The sequence below is a fragment of the Cinclus cinclus genome, chromosome 2 (genome assembly GCF_963662255.1).
Source record: "Cinclus cinclus chromosome 2, bCinCin1.1, whole genome shotgun sequence".
NCBI classification, from domain to species: domain Eukaryota; kingdom Metazoa; phylum Chordata; class Aves; order Passeriformes; family Cinclidae; genus Cinclus; species Cinclus cinclus.
In genome coordinates this window covers 374717-393692 of record NC_085047.1, presented here as the reverse complement: position 1 = coordinate 393692, position 18976 = coordinate 374717, and the positions used below count along the sequence as shown (strand labels likewise).

The window sequence follows — 18976 nt, the reverse complement described above, 5'->3', positions numbered from 1 at the left end:
CTTCTCAGTGAAAACTTTAAGCCAAGCCTACACACTTCAAACTGAAGGCACGCTGAACTAGCGTCGTAAAGCTGCAGGGCTGCGGTAAGGTGGTGTCACACACCGCCGGTGTGAGGAAACAGAGAAGGTCCTTTGCAACACGGAAGGGTCAGTGCTTTGCCCACTGAAATCCCTCACGCAGAGATCCTGCCAGGCGTAGGTGCCAGCCGGGTTCCCCTCAGAGACCCGTGAGCAGAGATGTAAGGGCAGGAGCAGCAGGCTTGGCAGGGTCCGGCACGTCTGGAGTACGGAAAGCGGGGAAGTGGGGCCGCGGGGGACAGGGAGTGGTGGGGAGCACCTCGCACCTGTCTCGGGAAAAACACAAGCGGGGAAACGCGGTCACGAGTCGCGGTGTGTGTTTGTGAGAGTCCGCGACACTCCTCCGACCACTGCCAAGCAAGAATACGGGGGCAGACGCTGACATCGAGCCTCTTGACCGGGAGGGAGGCGCGAAGTGCTGGGAGAGGGGTGGGGAGAGCCGGGGAGGGCGGGCGAGGCGCAGCCGGCTCTGAGTCAGGCCGGCCGCACGATGCGCGCCGGGGGCAGTGCCCAGCACGGCGCCGCCGGGAGCCCGCGTCCCTGCCCGTCCCTTCCCGTCCCTTCGCCGCCGCCCCCGCGTCCCGAGTGCCCGCGCCGGCCGGACCCGCTCCGGCCGCGGCCGCTGCCGGGGCTGCTCCGCCCTCTCCTCCTCCTCCTCCTCCTCCTCCTCCTCCTCCTCCTCCTCCTCCCGCGCGGGGCAAGGGCAGCCCCGAGGGCGCCCGGCGGCCCGGGGGGGCCGCACCGCCAGCCGGGACCGGCTGCACCATGTGAAGCAGCGGAGCTGCCCCCCCGGCCCGAGCCGCCCTCTCCCGCACCATGAGGGACGGGGATGCGGGGCAGCAGCCACGCCGCGCACAGGTAGAGCCCGGGCGGTTCCTCCGCCTCCTGTCCTGCGTGGTCCTTGTGTGCGGGGCGGAGGTCGCGGCTCTCGCCGACTTCTCAGGTACGGGGCGGGCATCGAGTGGCGGGCTCCCGGGTGCGGGGGGCTGCGGAGCTCCGAGGGGCCGGGCGGGGGCGGGCACGCCGCGGGCAGGGGCTGGCGGGGGCTGTCAGCCCCCCGGACCGCCCCGAGGGGACCCCCCCGGGCAGGGCAGGGCAGGGGCCGCGGGCTCCCGGCCGGACCCGCCGCACGGAGCCGCGTATTTCCCGGAGCGCTCGGTGCTCCGTGACCCCCCTGCGGGGCCGTGTCCCGGGCCTGCGCCCCGCCGAGCGCGGGTCCCTTGTGCTGGGAAGAAGGCAGCAAGGAGGAGAGGGTGGAGGGCTTCCAGAGGGGCCGCGTGGGAAGGGACACGCGGAGCCGAGCTGTCGCTGCGCGGTGGGAGCGCTGCGCGTGGATCGGCCAGGGCCTGACCAAAAGTGCGTGGAAGTCCCTGGAAAGGTTCCCACTTTCTCCTGGAGACTTGGAGTCAGGCCCTGAGGGAGCCAACAAGCGCTGTGCTTCTCTCTGCCAGGAGGCAAGCCTCGTAGCACCGGGATGAGGGGAGTCCCTTCCCCGGGAGCACAGGCACCAGCTGTCGCCCGGGAATCACAGACGTGATCCCTGCGAGGGTGCTGCATCACTGCGAAGTGAAGTGACTGCAGGAACCGGGAAAATATCCTTGTTTCCATCAAGATGAGGAAGCAATCTCTATTCTTTGTTCGTGAAAACTGCACCCTTGTTACCTTTTCTAGCACTCCAGAACATCCCACTGCCGTTGGAAAGTTATTTAGAAGAGCTGTTCCTCTCTTTTCTATGTGTCACAGTGAGCACAGCATATTCCCGGCAGTTGGAAACTTAACGAACTGCCTCTAGGGCAGAAAGCAAACCTCACCCGTATTGAACAGAGCAGAACTTCCCAAAAGCCAGTCGAGTGCACTGGAACAAAGTTAATACATAATTAATAGCCCAAATGATGTGTTGCTATGCATTTTAATATAGTTCTTGTTGATACAGTTCAAATGCTGGTCATGGTTCTGTAGAAATCCTTCCTCAGCAAGAGAAAAATACAGTTTGTAGTTTTTAAAAATTGTGTGTGGCTCCACAAGCCTGAAAATTTCTAAGCAAGCAGCCATGAAATAAAAAGAAATATAAAGACCAGAATTATATACTTGGATAAGCTACATTTCTCATATTAAATTCCCCTTGCACGTAAAAGGCTTTTAAATGCTTGCTGTCTCATTCTTTGGTGGTTTGGGTTTTTTGTTTGTCTGTTTGTGTTGTGGTTTTTTTTGTTTGTTTTTGTTGTTTTGTTTTAGGTTTTTGTTTGTTTGTTTGTTTGTTTGCTTAGCTGCTGGTTTGGGATGTTAGTTTTGGAATCACATGGTGGTTCTCCACAATAACATAAAACAAAGGTTCAGATTTTCCCTTTCAACTGGCCACTGAGTTAAAAATTGTCCCTTCATATAGGAAAGTTCCTCTCACAAAAGTCTGTTCATTTCTCAAATGATGTTATTTAGATAAGGTTATCTAAGATCAATTTCAGAAGTACAGCTGTCTTCAGTATTCATTGTGCACTGAGCTTTCCAGATAGGTGGAATGACCAGAGGAGAAAAGCTAGCTCACCCCAGAGATCAGTATTGAACATGACGTGCAGATGTTTCAGTAAATAAGATGTAGAAAAGGGAAGCAGATTCCAGAATTCCTACCACATTGGGAAGTTCTCAGGCCTGAACAAATTCTGCTCACATTTCACTTTCAACATGGAGATCTAATCCAGAATGACCGAAAAGACCAAAATGTTACTGTAACATAAAAAAAAAAAAATGTATCCAGAGCACAGGGAGAAGTTTTTAGCAGCTTCAAAAGCAGGTGCCCTGGACCAGGAGCTGCCGGAGGTGAGAGGACCCCCTGCAGTGCCATCCCCAGCCTGTTTAATGTTCTTAAAGAATTACAAGCTCCCTAACAGCAGGATGAGTTTGCGGAGTTGCTGATTTCCCTTATTTGCTCCCTCCCTCGGCAGGAACAGCAACTCGATTTTCCCAAACACTGTTGAATATACATGGCCACAATCCTGGCCCGTCTCAAGTGCCTTACAGCTGCCAAGTGCAAGGAGGCCTCTACCCCAAGAGCCCAAACTCTTTTCCTCTCTCCTCCTCTCCCACCATTCTGACAGCTTTCCAGAGTTCCTTCCTAGACTGCCACCAGGTTCCAACACCTGCCCGTGTAATCTCTGTTGTTCCCTTAATGCAAGTGTTAAATTCTGCCAGCAGTTCCACTCTGCCCAGAGCCCATTTGTTCATTGCCAGACCTTTCCCTTTGCTTGTAACAACCCAGAGATGCTCCCCAGTGGGATCTGTTTGATGTTCTGCAAAGAGGAGCAGGGAGCAGTGTACAGTGAAGGCTATTATTACTATTTATAAGTTTGACTTGTATTTGTGGTCTATATCCTTTCTACTGCCTTGAGCAGCAGGTTCTTGCTGTCATCTGTCTAGCTTTTAACTATGAGAATTTTTTTTTTTTTTTAAAGAGAGATATTTCTTCACTGTGCAATAACATATTGTGGATTGGTATTTTCCAGGGAAGAAAAATGTTCTGAAATAAGACACCAGCAGCAGTTTAAAATTCAACTCTGTGAGAACAACTCAATAGTTTCTCTTATTGGAAGTAATGTTGGACATAATAAAGATCTGCATAATCTATCTTTCTTTAGAAGCTTGAAGCAACAAACAAGAGATTTAGAGGTCGGACTTGATGATCTTTTCCAACCTTAATGATTCTATGAATCTACATTTATGAGTTCCACCGCTTACTAAAAGTGGAGGTGTGCTCTAAGGTCTGCAGTCCACTGTGTGATTAATTTTTCAAAGTGGAATTTGTACCCATATTTAAACTGAAAGCTGAAGGTTGGAAGAAGAGAGGTTTAATCTACAGTTCTTTCCTTAGACCTTCATGAATATGGGAGTGATCCTACAACTACAGAATTTTCCTCCCCTCATGGCTGTTCTTCAAAACCTTTTAACTAAAACGTTTGTTTATTTTCTCGGTGATCACTAGTAGCTTTCACCTTTTGGATCGGGCCCCATTCCAGGGGGATGCAGTGAATTTTGCTGGTTCTCCATTCTCTGAATAGCCTGGGCTCCCTGGACATTGTCAGAAGAGACATTTTTCAGGACATCAGGGCCTCATGACAGCCATTTCCCCACAGCTCCTCTCTGCTCAAGGACTGGTTCCCAAATCTGGCGAAACAAGGAGCTGGCAAACTCAGCAAACTTCTTCCCAGCATTTCACACTGTAGGTGGCCTGGTGCTACAGACAGCCCAGCTGCTGAGGCTGAGCTGGCTTGCTGGGGATGGTGGGCACCCTATTGACAGCAGGGATCACTGCTCCTCATCTCCTCTCATCCCCTTGCTCTCCGTGCTGGCAGTGGGAAAAGGCCTCAGCTCTCCATCCTATCCCCACTCCTTCTCCTTCTTTTTCCCTGTCTGCTGACAAAGTGAACTGACCCCTTATCCATCTGGGCACCAACTCCTTCTCTCTGGCAACACGGAGGAACACCCCTTTTTCATCCTCCTTCTTTTGCTGCTCTCCTTGCTGCTCTGAGCTCAGGCTTGACCTCGCCTCTTTGGCTCACTCACCGGTCAGTCTCCCTTTCTTTACCTGAGTCCCAGCCAGGTTTTCTGGGCAGCTTTCAAGAAATGTGGCTGTAACTGAAGATCAAAAATGAAGTAATTGTGATTGCATAACCGGGGTGAGGAATGACTTTGTGGATGTGAGCAGAAAGCAGCCGCTGCTTTTAATCTCTGTCCACTGGTGTCAACTTTTCTTCCAAAACAGTTCAGATGGAACCGAGCATCACTGTAACTCCATAGACTTGGTCTCCTGACCCAACCACAGAAACAAGTGGATCTAATGAAAAAGCAAACCAGCTCACCCAACAAATACGTTCTGCTCCTGTGACCTTTCTGCATTAAAAGTTTCTATTAAGTTCCATGGCATTCACCCATCCCAGATTCCCCCCGGTAAAAGGAAAGCAAACAAATTCTTTGAGCAAATGCTTTGTTTGTAGTAACGTGGCAGGATCAATCACTACCAACCACAATGTTGCAGAGGCTTTTTTGTTAGCTTTGTGTTGGTAAGATAAAATCCTATATAAATTTTCTTGAGTCAGTTGTGTTGACTCACCACGGCAATTGTAGCGTGTCCTTCAACCAGGATATTTAAAGAATTGCTGGAAGGAGTGATGCAATGATGCATCTTCTCAATACTGCCTTGTAAAAGTCAAGTGTTCGTTCCTTTATTTAAAGAAAAAACATTTCACTTTACAAATGAGTTTCACTTCAGTAGTATGTGAGTTAAACCTCAAAGGTTTAAAGTTTCTCTGAGTGAAGCGGGCTTTGGTCAGGGATTTGTTCTGTGGAATAAAGAGGTGTGTGTCAGAACTGAGATTTTAGTTTAGATCATGGTGCTGAGACCCAAGGTTTTGTTTCAGGCTTGTTGCTGCAGTTCTTTTTGCCTTGCTGAGGAAGTGTAACTTATGAAACCACCTTTTAGATGTGCTAGTATTTCTTGTTAAATCCACTGATGAGATTTAGTTATCCTTGTCAGAGAAGTAAAAGCTTTGGTCCTGTCAAGTCCTTACACATTTTGTGAGGCCTTTACAGTAAGCTAGGGCTTCATCCCCAAGAAGGGATGCTGCCCCCAAAGCTCTCCCGAAATGAATTAAGGGGCAATGTGATGTTCTTGCCCCTATAGATGTTGGGAAATTCAGACATGAGACACAAAACTTGAGTTTCTGAACTCCACCACTCAGAGACCACCATGTCTGAGTCTATCAGATTCTCTGATATACTTCGGGTCAGGAAGTTTGGGGCAGAACTCTCTTCTTCCTGGGCATATTGCTGGCACCTGACACACCATATACTATTTTTATTCAAAATAAATAGCAGGGATTAGCTCCCCCCTGCCTTCCTGTTCCATCTGCTGCTGATATCCTTCCCAGAAAGGAAGAGCTTCCAGTCTCAACTTTATTAGAGAAATGGACTACAGACTTGTTCCAGATAAATATTCAGCTTTTGTTGGAAGTGTCCCCAGACAGAAAAGGCACAGTCTGACCGGTCACCACTTAGCAGAATTCTGTCATCTGCCAGCCATAATCTACAATTAAAATTGAAATATTTTGATATATTACCCAACACAGAGAAAATAGTGTCTTAAGGGAGCTGAAGAGTAGAAGGAGGCGTGGCTGCGCCTTATTTCTTCAGCATTGGTGAGTCACTTAATCTGAATTTCTAGGCATTTCAAGAGTTTTGCTTCAAAGGTCTATTGTGTGGCTTCTGGCAACACATTAAATACCAGTGAGGTTTGGCTCTTAATTTAGAATTAATTTTAAAACATCACTCACTACATAAGACCTAATTGAAAGCCTATGGTCATTGGAAGGATTCCCAAGGATTTCACTGGGTTTTGGATGAGGGTCTCAACCCACAAATATCTATTTATTTTTCTTCATTGTATTTAATCTTGGATGAGAATACAAGAATTATTATTTCAGAATAATTTTGCAGTTTTTTGACTTTTCATTTCTTCAGGCTAGAACTGAGTTGAGGACAAAGAAATGTTTCTGTAAAGAAAATCATCGAGTGCTGAGAGTGAAGTGGGGGGTGTATTTTTGCTTTTCTAGCTTGGACTTACTGTACTATAAACTATCATAACACTGCGTATCTATGAGCTGCCAGATTTCTGATTTTTTCTGTTTTTTTTCCAGGCTTTCTGATTTTTTTTTTAATGAACATCAAATATAGGTGGGGATAAAAAAAAAAGAAAAAAAAGTGCAGAGCTTGAGTTAAAGTTCTGTTTGCAAAACGAAACCTGGGTTTTGTTCTCTGAGCTGCCAATGAACAGCCCCCTGGTTCTCTTAGGGAACATGAACATGGAGGTTCATGATCATAACTCTGAGTTTTCAGACAAACATTTTTCTCTAGTCCCTGAGGTTCTCCTACTTGCTGTCTTTGGGAATATGACAAGCTTTTTGTCTTTGGGTATAAAGAGTCTCTCATTCTGTCTCTAGAAACAGTTGCTGCCCACTGAGCCTTTCTCTTGTTACTTCTTGTTAATGGCACTAGAAGAGGCTACTCTGTCTCCAGTTAAAGGGAGGATTTTTGGCAAGGGGAGAAAAGAGCCTCAAAGTCTCCCTTAACCCATGCCTCCTGTCAGCTTCTTTAGATGGGATGGAGAAAATCTTCCTTTTCTACTGGAGTAGCTCCATATTAGGTCCTCCCAGGACAAGTGTTTGCCCTTCTGGCTTCATGGAATAGCTGAGACGAGTACAACTGACTGTAGGGTGGAGTTTACTACAGACCCAAGATCTTGGGGATCAAAAACAGTTTGCCTCTTCCTCACACAAGAAGGAAATAAAACCAGAAAGCAAGTGAGAAAACAGAAGCGCATAGGGATCTCTCCAATTTCCTCAGAAAGCCATAGGCATACAATAAACCAGGCATCACTTCTAGGACACAACACAAGGCCATGTGAAAGTGTAGATCTGAAGGACAGAGAACACCTGGGGGAGGATGTGAGAAACAGAACAAGCATGTGGTGTGTAAGTCCAGGATTCGTGGGCTTTCCCACTCTGCAATAATGTAACTCCCTTAACTGCAGGTCTGAGCTGAGTGGCACAGAGAGGAACAGGTTGTGGGGCTCCTGCAGAAACTAGGACCAAAAAGTTACAGGTCTGTTCTTTATTCCTGATGGCTTGGCTTTGTTTTTCTAGGAAGAGCTCAGCTCATGGCTTGGCTTCCTGTGTGTGCTGCTGCTTTCTGAATAAACCCTGTTCAGACGAGTGTGAATGAGGTTTTGCGCTGAACTATCTGCTGGTCACTTGACCTTTTCTCTGGCTTAAGTGGAACCAAGCTCTTGCTTAATTTGACCCTCAGATTTAACACATAGTGGGAATTAAATTTGGTAAGATGGCTATGATTCATGTTATGACCCATCAGGGGGGAAAAATGAAGACACTCTCCTTAGGAAAGCATGCATGGGGATAAAACAGTTCATAGAAAACCTGCCTGGTATCTCGACCACTGCTTTGATTGCCGTACTGTCCCAATAGCATCCTCACTACTAACTTAAACATTTTCTTCTTGCAGACTTAATCCTTCACCTGTCAGTAAGGCATGGGAAACAAATTGCTCCATTGGCATCAGGCTGATGGCTCTCCAGGATAACCATCCCATCTCTCCAGCTGCCAATGCACTTGCAGCATTAGTCATTGAAACTGATTTGAAAGTGGCAGCTCAGGCTTCAATTTCCATGAAGCTTGTAGGGACTTTTATTTCTCTGAGCCTTGCACCCCTCAGGTTTGAAACTGGCTATTAAGCTTAAAAGGTGTTGAGTTGAGTAAGGGAATGGCAGATGAACAGAGGTCAGGATCTCATAAGCTTTGTCTCCTTTAGAAATGGGCACTCTCAAGGACCAAATCTAAGAAAAACAACAGTTCTGAGTGCTCTGAAACCGAAGTAGGCATCTGGAAATGAACAGGGTTTTGTGGTCACTATCTTACTAGTGAAACTAGATTATCCCTAGTTTTTCCAAGTAAACATCTATTCTTGCTTAAAAAAAACTATTTAAATAATACAAAAAATAGTGATTATATGAAAAATATTTTCCTTGCACAGAAAACCAAGTTTTCATGCCATCTCTGCAGTACAAGTGAAAGTTTGAAGTTTGTAGGATGGTAGTCACTAGCAAAGAGAACAAGGGTTGAGAGGAACAGTGGAAAAAGGCACACTGATAAAACAAGACACGGAGGGAAATTAAATCAGATTGAAAGAAGGCATATATTAAGGAATTAGAGATTTTTATGTGCATCTGCTGAGTAAAGCTGTTGTCTTTATTTCTGAACAGCAAGAAGAATAAAGAATGCTTCTGTCTAAGTGTATTTCTTGCCGATTAAAGACTGTGACATGGAGTGTGGCTACCATGAGTCAAACAGGATGTTTACAAAGCACTTAGATAAAAAAGAATAAAGTGATGAAGCAAGAAACATACTGACATGAATTTTAGAAACAGTCTCTTTCCTGGGTAACATTTTGCCCTCCTCAATTACTATTCCTAATGCTACAGGCAGAATTTGCAGAAATTTGGTGAAAGGGAATGCAGAGAGGCCGATCCTTGTCCCTGGGGGCAGAGAACAGCGCAGGCACAGCATGACCTGAGGCATAGCTGCCTCGAGACCAGCAGAGGGTATGGCAGATGGGACTGGGCTGAAATTCAGGAGTTAATTTCTCCTCAATGCTTCCTTCACAAACCAACATAGAAGAGAGAGGAGAAAATATTGCTTGAGCAGTACTGCAGTTGGATCCTAAACACCAATCAATATCAGAGTTGTGCTTCTAATGGTGTTTGTAGTAGAGTTCATTAACAATTCTGTTATCACTGCATGAAATCTCTTCCTTTAAACTCACCAATCTGGCTTGTGTATTTTTAATGAGTGTTGGCACAATTCTTCATAAAACTGTGGGAGCTGATGGAGATTTACCGGATGGATTAGCCTTCTGGGACTCCCACAACAATATGTGTGCTATTTCGATCTATTTTGATCTAAAATAGATTGGTATGCCTTTAAAATGAGCTAGCAAATTTCTGTGCTAATTAAACTAAATTGAACAATGCACAGGAACTGATATTACTAAATCTGTGTATGAAGGCCCAGTTCTGAGAGCCTTCATAGCTTGAGGACTACTCAGCCTCAGCCTCTAAAAATACTGCATTGCCAAGCTGCTCTCATACCCAAAAGGCATTACCTGAGCCAATGCTGAGATTGCTTTTAATGTGTGCTGGGCATTGGGCTCCCAGCCTGAAATGCTCTTCTCCTTGATCCTTGCATCTAAGGAGCTCATGCCAGGGTAGAGAAGCTGGATTGAACAGAACATACACAGAACTTTCTAAGTTTCCCGATTTTCAGTGTTTTTAAGCAAAAAAGAAAAAAAAAAAAACCTGGATTTCCATACCTTCGGGTGCACCGCTACCCTTATTGTTGCTATTCAAAGTGATTATGCCAGGAGAAGTGGTTAAGTATGAGAAGCTATAACTTCTTAAGAATTTTTTTTCACACAAAGAAACATCTATTTACTCTCCTATGCCAGTCATTTTTTTAATAGTTTATCAGTCCTCCTTTTCAGTAAAAAGTGATCGGTAAGGCTGAAACCTTTGTTCAGCTGCTCAGCCTCAGTGTTTTGTGTGGTTCTCTAGTGCTATGTTTTCTTAGCTGAACTTCTTTGTCAACACAGTGGATGCTGTGACTAATTTGGCTAATTCTGGAAGAAAGGATTATGCTTGAATTCTGTACTGGTGTTTTGAGTCTCAGTAAAAGATTACAATGAATGAGTAGCCTGGGTTAGACAGACAGTTGGGTGGGATGATACCTTCTGGCCTCCAAATCAATGGGATCTTTTTGTTCCTGTGTGCTTTAGGCTTAACTTCTGAGTCAGCCTCTAATGTCTCGTACGCGATTCCAGATGCAGAGCACCCCATACACTGCTTATGAATGTGTGTCCTGGATAAATGGGAAAACGCCTAGTGGGGCTTTCACACAGAGGTGTAGAGATGTTACTGGGACACCGCAGTGTTGCCAAGGTTTTCTAATTTAGTCAATTCTCACGGCAGTTTACTTTTTTGGTGTAGTTTCAGATTGTTTTAAAGAGTGACATCCATTATTTCTGAAAAAAGAGGAATTTTATAGTCCTCCTCACTACACAATCACACTTGGAAAAGCAATTGCTGCAGCCAAACACCATCTCCCCCTCCATTATCCAATCCAGAAAACAATGAAAAAAACCCAATATTAGTTTTAAAACATTAAGTCATCTAAGGTTTTTTTAATAGGGTCTGGTTATGATTCTCTTTGCTCAGGGTAAGAAACCCCAAAAGTCTCTCACAAGTCTCCTGATTGCCCAGCCCAAGTGCACACAGAGCCATGACCTCACCCTGTCCATGTCGGTTGTGCTCCAGCCCTCCCACTGCCCTGCTCTTCAGGGACAGGGAATCTCCTTCGGCATCTAGGAGCTAGTGAAGACTTCCCTGACATGGAGGGGACCAGGACTTGGAGGTCTGCTGTAGTCCAGGAATAGCCTCCAGCTCCCGTATTTAGATAAATGCAGTAAAAAAAGTTTCCCCCAAATTCACAACTAACAGATATTGATGAACTAAACACAGAGGGAGAGGACAGGAAGCTGCCCCAGGAAGAGTCCAACCCTCGCAATGCCCTCACTCCTGATCACTATGGCTGTTATTACTGGTAGAGATCACACCAGTTTTTCTCCCAACCTTACACTGTTGTTTGGCTGAATTTGGTCCCCATGGAAAAAAAAAATGTGTTTCTGGCCAGAAGTCAGTACACAATATAGGGATACTCATGGCCTCAAGAAGGTGAAGCTTCTACCAGGTGAAGCTTCTACCAGAAGCTTCTAGCTTCTACCAGGTATAAGCCACACTGCCCAGGAAAGGAGCAAAGCAGCAGTGGCTGAGAAAACTGCTGAGTGCAGGGCAAACGGTGCCCTGCTATGAGGAGAGGGCCAGCATGAAGACAGGAAAGAATCAGGAATTTCTCAGAGAAGGGTAAGAGGGAATAATGACATTTGGAGCGGGAATCCTTCCTCAGCATGGGCTGTGAGCTGAAAAGGACTGACTGTTCCACATGTGTCTTTGCGTGCAGTAATGAAAAATGCAGGTTTACTCGGTCTGCCTTGTGAGATGAGCAATTTAGATACTATGTCACCACTCCTCTTATCAGAGAACATTAGGTTTCAGCAATTTCCATTACTATTTTTATCCTGTATTGTGTGCAAATTCACAAGGATTTTAGTAACAGCAGAGTCATGTTTAAGCTGCTTGGAGGGCTGGAGAGCAAGAAAATGAAATATGATTATTTTCACCAGTCCATCTAATGTCATTTTTTACAAGTGAACCATACTTCTCCTACGGAATCAGAGCAGGTCTTTTTTATAAAGACATTTTCTTTAAGGATTGAATAGCTTCAATTGTTGGAGAAAGGTGCTTAGATTCTGGATTAGGAATTTGCGGGATCAAAGTAGCAGTTAAGATGCCAGGGAACTCATCCAAATTGCAGCATAGCCGATATTCTTTAGGGAATACTGGACTGTTTTGTATACAGCACTCTTGGCCCCAGGTAACTTAAACCCTGAAGAATTGAAATGATTAAAAATATTGCCTGGTATCTCTGGGGGTGTTGAGCGCCCACAACTCACGCTGGGCTGAATACTCTCGACACCGCGGCCCTTTATGGCACGAGGGCGATGCCAAAGGCGCTCAGCAAACGCCGCAGGAAGCCCTCTGCAGCTCTGCCCATTGCCAATCACTTGGCTGCAGCTGGGCACTCGGCCCATTTTCCTGGCAGCGCTCAGCATCTGTCAGGAGCAGGCTGACAGAGGAGGGGCTCTGGCAAGGAACTTCAATTATTTGTGATCTCAATTACACAGAAAATGTAGGGGATGGATTTGGTTGTGGGCTTGGCTATTCTTTTTAACCTGTGAGAAGCTGTGGGGATTGCTGCTCGACTGGTCTCCTCGAGATCCAGAGTGCAAATGCGGGGCGTGAGATTTTTTCGGTCCCAGTTCCAGTGCCTGTGCTCAAACTGAGGTCAGTGAGGTGGGGAGCTCACCTACAGCTCTGCTGTGCTGGAAGGTGCATCTGCCTGACTTCTGTACTCCCCCGGGCTTTAGATGGGGAACAGTTAAGACAACAGTGGAGCAGGCTTCTCCTCCCTCCAGACGTCATAAATGACAGGGAAGCTGATTTTCATTATCCAGATGCACAGCTGGAGCTGGAAAAGATGCCAGAGAACCAAAACGTTTGACCCATCCCTGGAAGTGTTCAAGGCCAGACTGGGTGGAGATCTGAGCAACCTGTTCTAGTGGAAGATGGCAGGGGGGTTGGAACTGGGAGATCTCTACTCTAAGGACTTTTCCCTCGCAAGCCATTCTGTGATTATATGATTTTCCTATCTTTTGCTTGGAGTACTAAAGTTTTCTACTTAAAAACCTTTTTGAAAATTGCTTACCCTTGGGAAAAGTTTATGAAGGGCAGAAGTGTGAAAATTAAATGGCACATTTTATTTAAAGGGCAATTTTTTATTAATTGAAAGGAGCAAACCCTTTTTCAGTATTTTCTTTGAGAAAACTGATTTTTGTTTTAATGATACAAAAAAGCCCCTGATTCAGCCTCAACAAGAAAATGCTCCCACAAGAAAAACTCCACTATACTTACGAGTGTATGAAACACAGACGCCCACGAGTCCAAAAGTGCAGCACATCCTTTTAACAAGACGTATAAGGAATACCTTAGGCAGCTGGAATGCAAGAACCTGGCCCAGGAAACTCAGTAATACCCTTCTGACTGCTGCAGACACGCCCTGGGATCGTGAGCAGCCAGGACTGGCAAGGGCCTGAGCCACATATTGGCCGTACAGCACATCCTGCTGCTGCTGGAGTGCTGGGAGGCCACGAGACCTCGTGTTTTCCAGCCCGGAGTGCTACGAGCACGTAAGGGGTGACCCATTCAGAGAACTGGGTGGCTGCAGGCCAGATGTATAACCTTGACTACAATGCCCTTTCCGGAGACTGACTGTGGTTTTCTTATTATCCAACGAGATTGTCATTTCCTGTGCTAGTTGTAACAAAGCTGAATATTTTCTAGGTTACTTAACGAAGCTCCTGCAGAATCACACCGCCTATGCCTGCGATGGGCAGCACCTGAGCCTGCACTGCCCTCGGCACTCAACCATCAGCGTTCAGTCAGCATTCTATGGGCAGGACCCCCACATGTGCAGTGCCTGGGAGCCTGAAACCAGGATGACAGAACCCAGGAACTGCGTGGCACCCACCTCTTTGCAGGTACCACAGGTTGTAAAGGTTCTTAAGGTACAGAATGTTTTTGATGGTTTCCCTGCCATTTCTGTGCAAGTGTTCTCAGCCTTGAACGAGATGACGCTGTTTGGCAGGTTACCACCAAAAGTGCTACAACTGGAAGGGTTTGTATGGACAGCAGTGTGTCACCGTAGGATTATGAGAACTTTGAAGATTGCCTTCCGTTGTGATGAATCTTGCTTTGGAAACCCCATGCTTCAAGTTCCCTAAAATAGTCCACTCCTTTCCATTCAAGGGCTGGGCATGACTGAGCTGACCAGTCTTAATCTATCAGACAGGCCCTCCTTGACCCCAGGGGAGGACACAAGCATTGGACAGAGCGGGGTTAAAAAGCCAGTGAATAAGATGACATCCTGGTTGGGATTTGGCTTGCTACATGTCTGTCTTCCCTCACTGAAAAGGCACAGCAACAGCTAAACAGCAAATCCCAAGAATTTCTGCAGATACCTGCATTTCTGTGACTACCTGATTCATGTCAGCAACATCCCATGGTTTGTTTGCTGGGCCTGCTTCAGTATAGCTTGAAACTATTTATACTTCATCAATTACTACTTTCTGCTGAGGAGACTTTTGTGACAATGTCTGACTTACACTGCTGTCAAAGGCTTGTTTCATCTCAGTAAAAGATACCCAGTGCTGCTCCAAATTTAGTAAATCATTGCAAAAACGTGTAGTCAGTGGAATCTGAACATGTTCTGTTGGTTAAACTTGTAAATGCTCAATGGAAGTTTTGATGGGAGTTTGCAACATTTGTGTCTGTAGACCACAGGTTCCTTCTTGACATCAGGGAATGTCTGTTCCCACCACTACTGAATTGAAGGGTATTATGAAGTGGTTTGGCAGTAATATCCCCTCTCTAGAAACAGTATTAGGGCAATTTTACAGGTGTGGCTCGCCCATGATATACTGCAATTTTTGCGGACATTCCAGACATGACCTATGGGCCATGTGACAGTACCTGTCCCCACCAAAAACAGCAGGCCAAATGCATCCTTAACGTTACATTACTGACTGCAGCAAAGCATCACCAATGATTATTCTGGGCTTGTGAGTGCCTTTGTGAGGTCTCCATGGACAGTTTTTTCCTTGAATATAATAAACACAGCACGGGGTAACTGTTCTATAAACTACCTTCATCATTTGGGCACTGTGACTGATCAAAGGCATGAAAGCATTTTGGCAAGGCCATGAATTTGTGTGAGATACAAATGCTCTGCATCTCAAGGAGTTCCAGTTCTGTTAAGGACAAGGGACACATCTCGTAAACTGATTTCTTAGAAAAGAGCACCAGTGACCTCATCCCTCCTCCCGTTCCCTTGGGAAGTGGATCTGCAGTCTGCACAGGCAGGTGAGACGATGCCCTGTAACTGGGAGGAAGCATCACAAGCACCTATTACAGAGAGCTCCCGTCAGGGGGATCACCACAAAGCTGGATCTGGCTAGCGACAGTAACTGCCCGGTGCTATTTTCAGTATTGTTGCTTGCTTTTGTGGCTGCATGCTTTTGCACAACATCATGACAGAAAATGCAACTGCTGTTACATTAGGCAGGAGAAAATACAAACAGATGCACAAGAGATGATTCAGCTCAGGTGCAAACAGAAGGCGACTCAGCAGGGGACAGCTATCTCTATTTACTAAAGACGTAATTCTATTTCACTGGTCCCTTCCAGAGCTATCCCAATTAAGGAGGAGTTATTTGTTTGACTTGCAGCTCTGTAAAAGGAAAACTGACTGATAAGTCTGCTGTGCTCTCCTTCCCTTTCAAACTCTTTAGAGTGCATTTAATGCTCAAAGAGTGTTGGATGCATGTCCTCTTCCTCTGGCAGTGGGAGCTGTAGGATCCCTACAGTGTGCTGCCAGTGTGTGTCATTGCTGCTTGGGAGGGAAGGTTTCCAGTGATGACAGCAGAGATCCAGCCACTGCCAACTTTCTCAGCCTGGAAACAGAAATGCAGCTTGTGTCACCACAGCAGTAGATTTGTGATCTGGTCTCTTGGTACGACTGAGACCTCTTCTGATGAGAAACAAAGCAAAAATTTCCATAGATTTTGAGGGACTACCTAAAACTATTGGAATGGTTTATTGCTGTTACTCCTGTTAAGAGTGGGGTGACCTGGAGATAACACCCTCCTTTGTCACAGCCTGCTGTGATTCTAAACATCATGAATCCTGTGCACAGTCACCCAGCCTATCCAAAAATAGTGCCAGAAAAGCCTTCTCTTAACTGAGTTTTGGAGGTGAGTAAGTATTTCCGAAATTCACTGCTGCATTTAAACTAGGTGCTTTTAGGTGCTTTGGCTTGTGACTGTGTTAAAAATTGGACAGACTGGACCTGGCAATGTCTTCATATTTTCTGCAGCTACAGTTCCAAGAGCACAGCTGGAGTGGGAACACCAGGGTGAGCAGTATGAGCACTCAGTCCTTTTGCCACACTGGGAGAGAGCCCACACGACCCTTTGTGTGTAACACTGCTGACCTGTTTGTTTTCTTCCTCTGTTGCCACTCCCAGAGAAGCAGCACAGTAAGAACCAGGATATATTGCTGGGTCAATACATTTGGAATAGATATGCCACTAGAACAGCATTAAAAAACACCCCACAAAACAAGACAAGGAGGCTGAGGACAGACTTGCACATCTGTGCTATCCAATCAAACTAATTTCGGTATTTGCTCGTGGCAAGTCAAGTAAATATGTGATAATGTGAGTAACTGCAATCGAGAAGGAAGTGTCCCTCAAGCAAGAGGTCCTACACATGGCTTAAAGCTCGGGCTGTGCTTGCCATTACTCAGAACTCTTTCAAGTGAAGATTACATACAGAGCATGTTCAGGTACATGTAAGGAGATCAAGAAGAAGTGGTTAAAAACACACTTTTTTTTTAGTTGCCATGCTTTCCCTGGACATTGCACTCTCATAAATGTGCTCAGGAGTGTACGAGCGCCTCAAGCGTGTCAGTGAGACAGCTGAGGGCTTAGTGTTCTCCCACGTGCTCAGGCTCTGCACCACCGAGGATCTGGTAGCACTCAGGGGAATTAGGCAAACCTCCCCAGGCCTCCCCAGGTCAGAGGGAAAAGTGACAAACAACAGCAAGTTGGTAACATCCTAATTTGCTGTGAATATGACTGTGATGAATGTGCTCCCATAGAGTTAGCCATGATTCCAAGTCCAGCAGAGCCATGGCCTAGATCCAATGATACAGATGTTTAGTGCATGTTTATAGCCAAAAAGCTGTGATTTCTCTCCTGTGTAGAACAAAGTACAACTAAGTGTTTTCATTGCTGTATAGCTTCATACCTTGTTGTCAAGACTATCCTTTTTGCCCATTGTTCTAGAAAGTACTGGATGAATGCCAAAACCTGAGATCCTGCCAACTCCTTGTCAATAGTCGGGTTTTTGGGCCTGATCTGTGTCCAGGGACCACTAAATTCCTCCTTGTCTCCTTTAAATGCAAACCTAGTAAGTAATCTTTATCAGGCAAATGTGTTTCTCTGCGTGTTTTGTTGCTTGTTTTGGTTAAAATGAAGTTTTGGGGCTCTTGGATTGATAACAAATTTTTCTTTTCTACTTTACCTTAGCTCTTCATTGTGTTTGCAGCTTCAGGGTGCTTGCTGCCAGTTTAATGACCAGTGTAGCTTGGCAGGGACAGATGTCAGACATCAGACTAGAAAGAAGAAATGTTATGGAAACTATTTTTAGTGAGATAGCAACGATAATGGTGTATTAGAAAGAGCTAAACAGCAAAACCAAGTGCTTGGGCTAAGGATCCAAATGAAGAAGGTATCCTAGGAAGGAATATGCAAAAATACTTTAGGAGCTGCGTCCAAAGCTTTTAAAGATTCAAAAATACCTCCCATTTATGGAATAATGGCCAAAAGTCACATGTGCTGACTTGGTTAGAGGCTTTTACTGTAGAATCACCTGTACTCTGTGCAGGTATTTGATGCCGATATAGGAAGGGACAAACCTTGCCTCAAAGAGAATCTACTCTGTAAACATGAGAAAGGGGAAGAATGATGAAGACAATCCTCATGAAAGTTGCCTTTACCAGTGGTTTGTAATCATTCTCCTTGTTGCTATGGTATATGAGAACAAGCTTCAGCAGCTTAGGGGCTCACTTCTTTTGGCACTGAATTCCCAGTGTGGCTGCAATGGGTCCCAGAGAAAACAGCTGAATGATGATTTGTGGGTATGTTCACCAGCCAACACAGGAACACCAACCCACAAGCAAAGGAGAAAGCACTAAGGGGGTTTCCTTTGATCAGAGCACTAAGATAGACATCAGCGGCAGAACGGGAGTAGGTGGCAAGCAAACTGAAAGGCCAGCTCACGCTGGAAAGCAGAAGTCAGAGAAGAGAGATGGAGCAGAGTAAGCAGATGTTACCTTTGGTGAAGCACTGACTCAAGAACTCCCAGGGAGATAAAATGGGCCAATCATTAGGGGAAATAAAATGCCTGAAATTTCAATTTTTCATTATCTGTTTTATTAGATCAACAGTTTAATTCTTTTTGCTAATCGAAAGTGGATTGGGATCCTGTTTATTACTTTCGGACGCTGCTTAATATTTTTTCCCATGGGAGATGAGCTTCTTTGAGTATATCGTATTTTCTGTGATCTGAATTTTCAAAAAGCATATTCAACAAGTCACAAGCATATTCAACAGCAACTGCTGCCTTCAGAATTGAGGAATAGTCCAATTCCACTGCAAATAACATGATTTATTGTGACAGGAAATTTATATTTGTAGGTAAGATACCAATATTGTTAGTCTTGGCAGTGGAAAACATCCTTACTCAGGAAATCACTTCAGGATAACTTCAAGTATATTTTGGAATCTCCTTGCCTTCAAGTGGGCACTTAAGCAGTTGCCTAAATCCCTTAGTTTTTCATCCATTTAGAATTACTGCTGCCATATCTTTGCAGAGGTTTATGTTGGCTCTTCTCTTTGTCTGATACCACTTGGGGTTATGTGTACTTCCACAGCCTCTCCAGCACAGCCAGGCAGACTCAAAGTCCAGCTGTAGGCTGTCAGTCCTTGGG

General features: G+C 45.5%; 1 protein-coding gene across 1 annotated transcript in view; it reads left to right on the top strand.

The window, feature by feature from the left end:
* The first annotated feature begins 894 nt into the window (after positions 1–894).
* EVA1C (eva-1 homolog C) overlaps positions 895–18976 on the top strand; it is a 32178-nt gene continuing 14096 nt past the window's right edge. The window contains exons 1-3 of the mRNA XM_062510903.1: positions 895–1021; positions 13709–13905; positions 17271–17394. Of these exons, the coding sequence (XP_062366887.1) occupies positions 895–1021; positions 13709–13905; positions 17271–17394 (448 nt within the window). The remainder of the gene's footprint in view (positions 1022–13708; positions 13906–17270; positions 17395–18976) is intronic.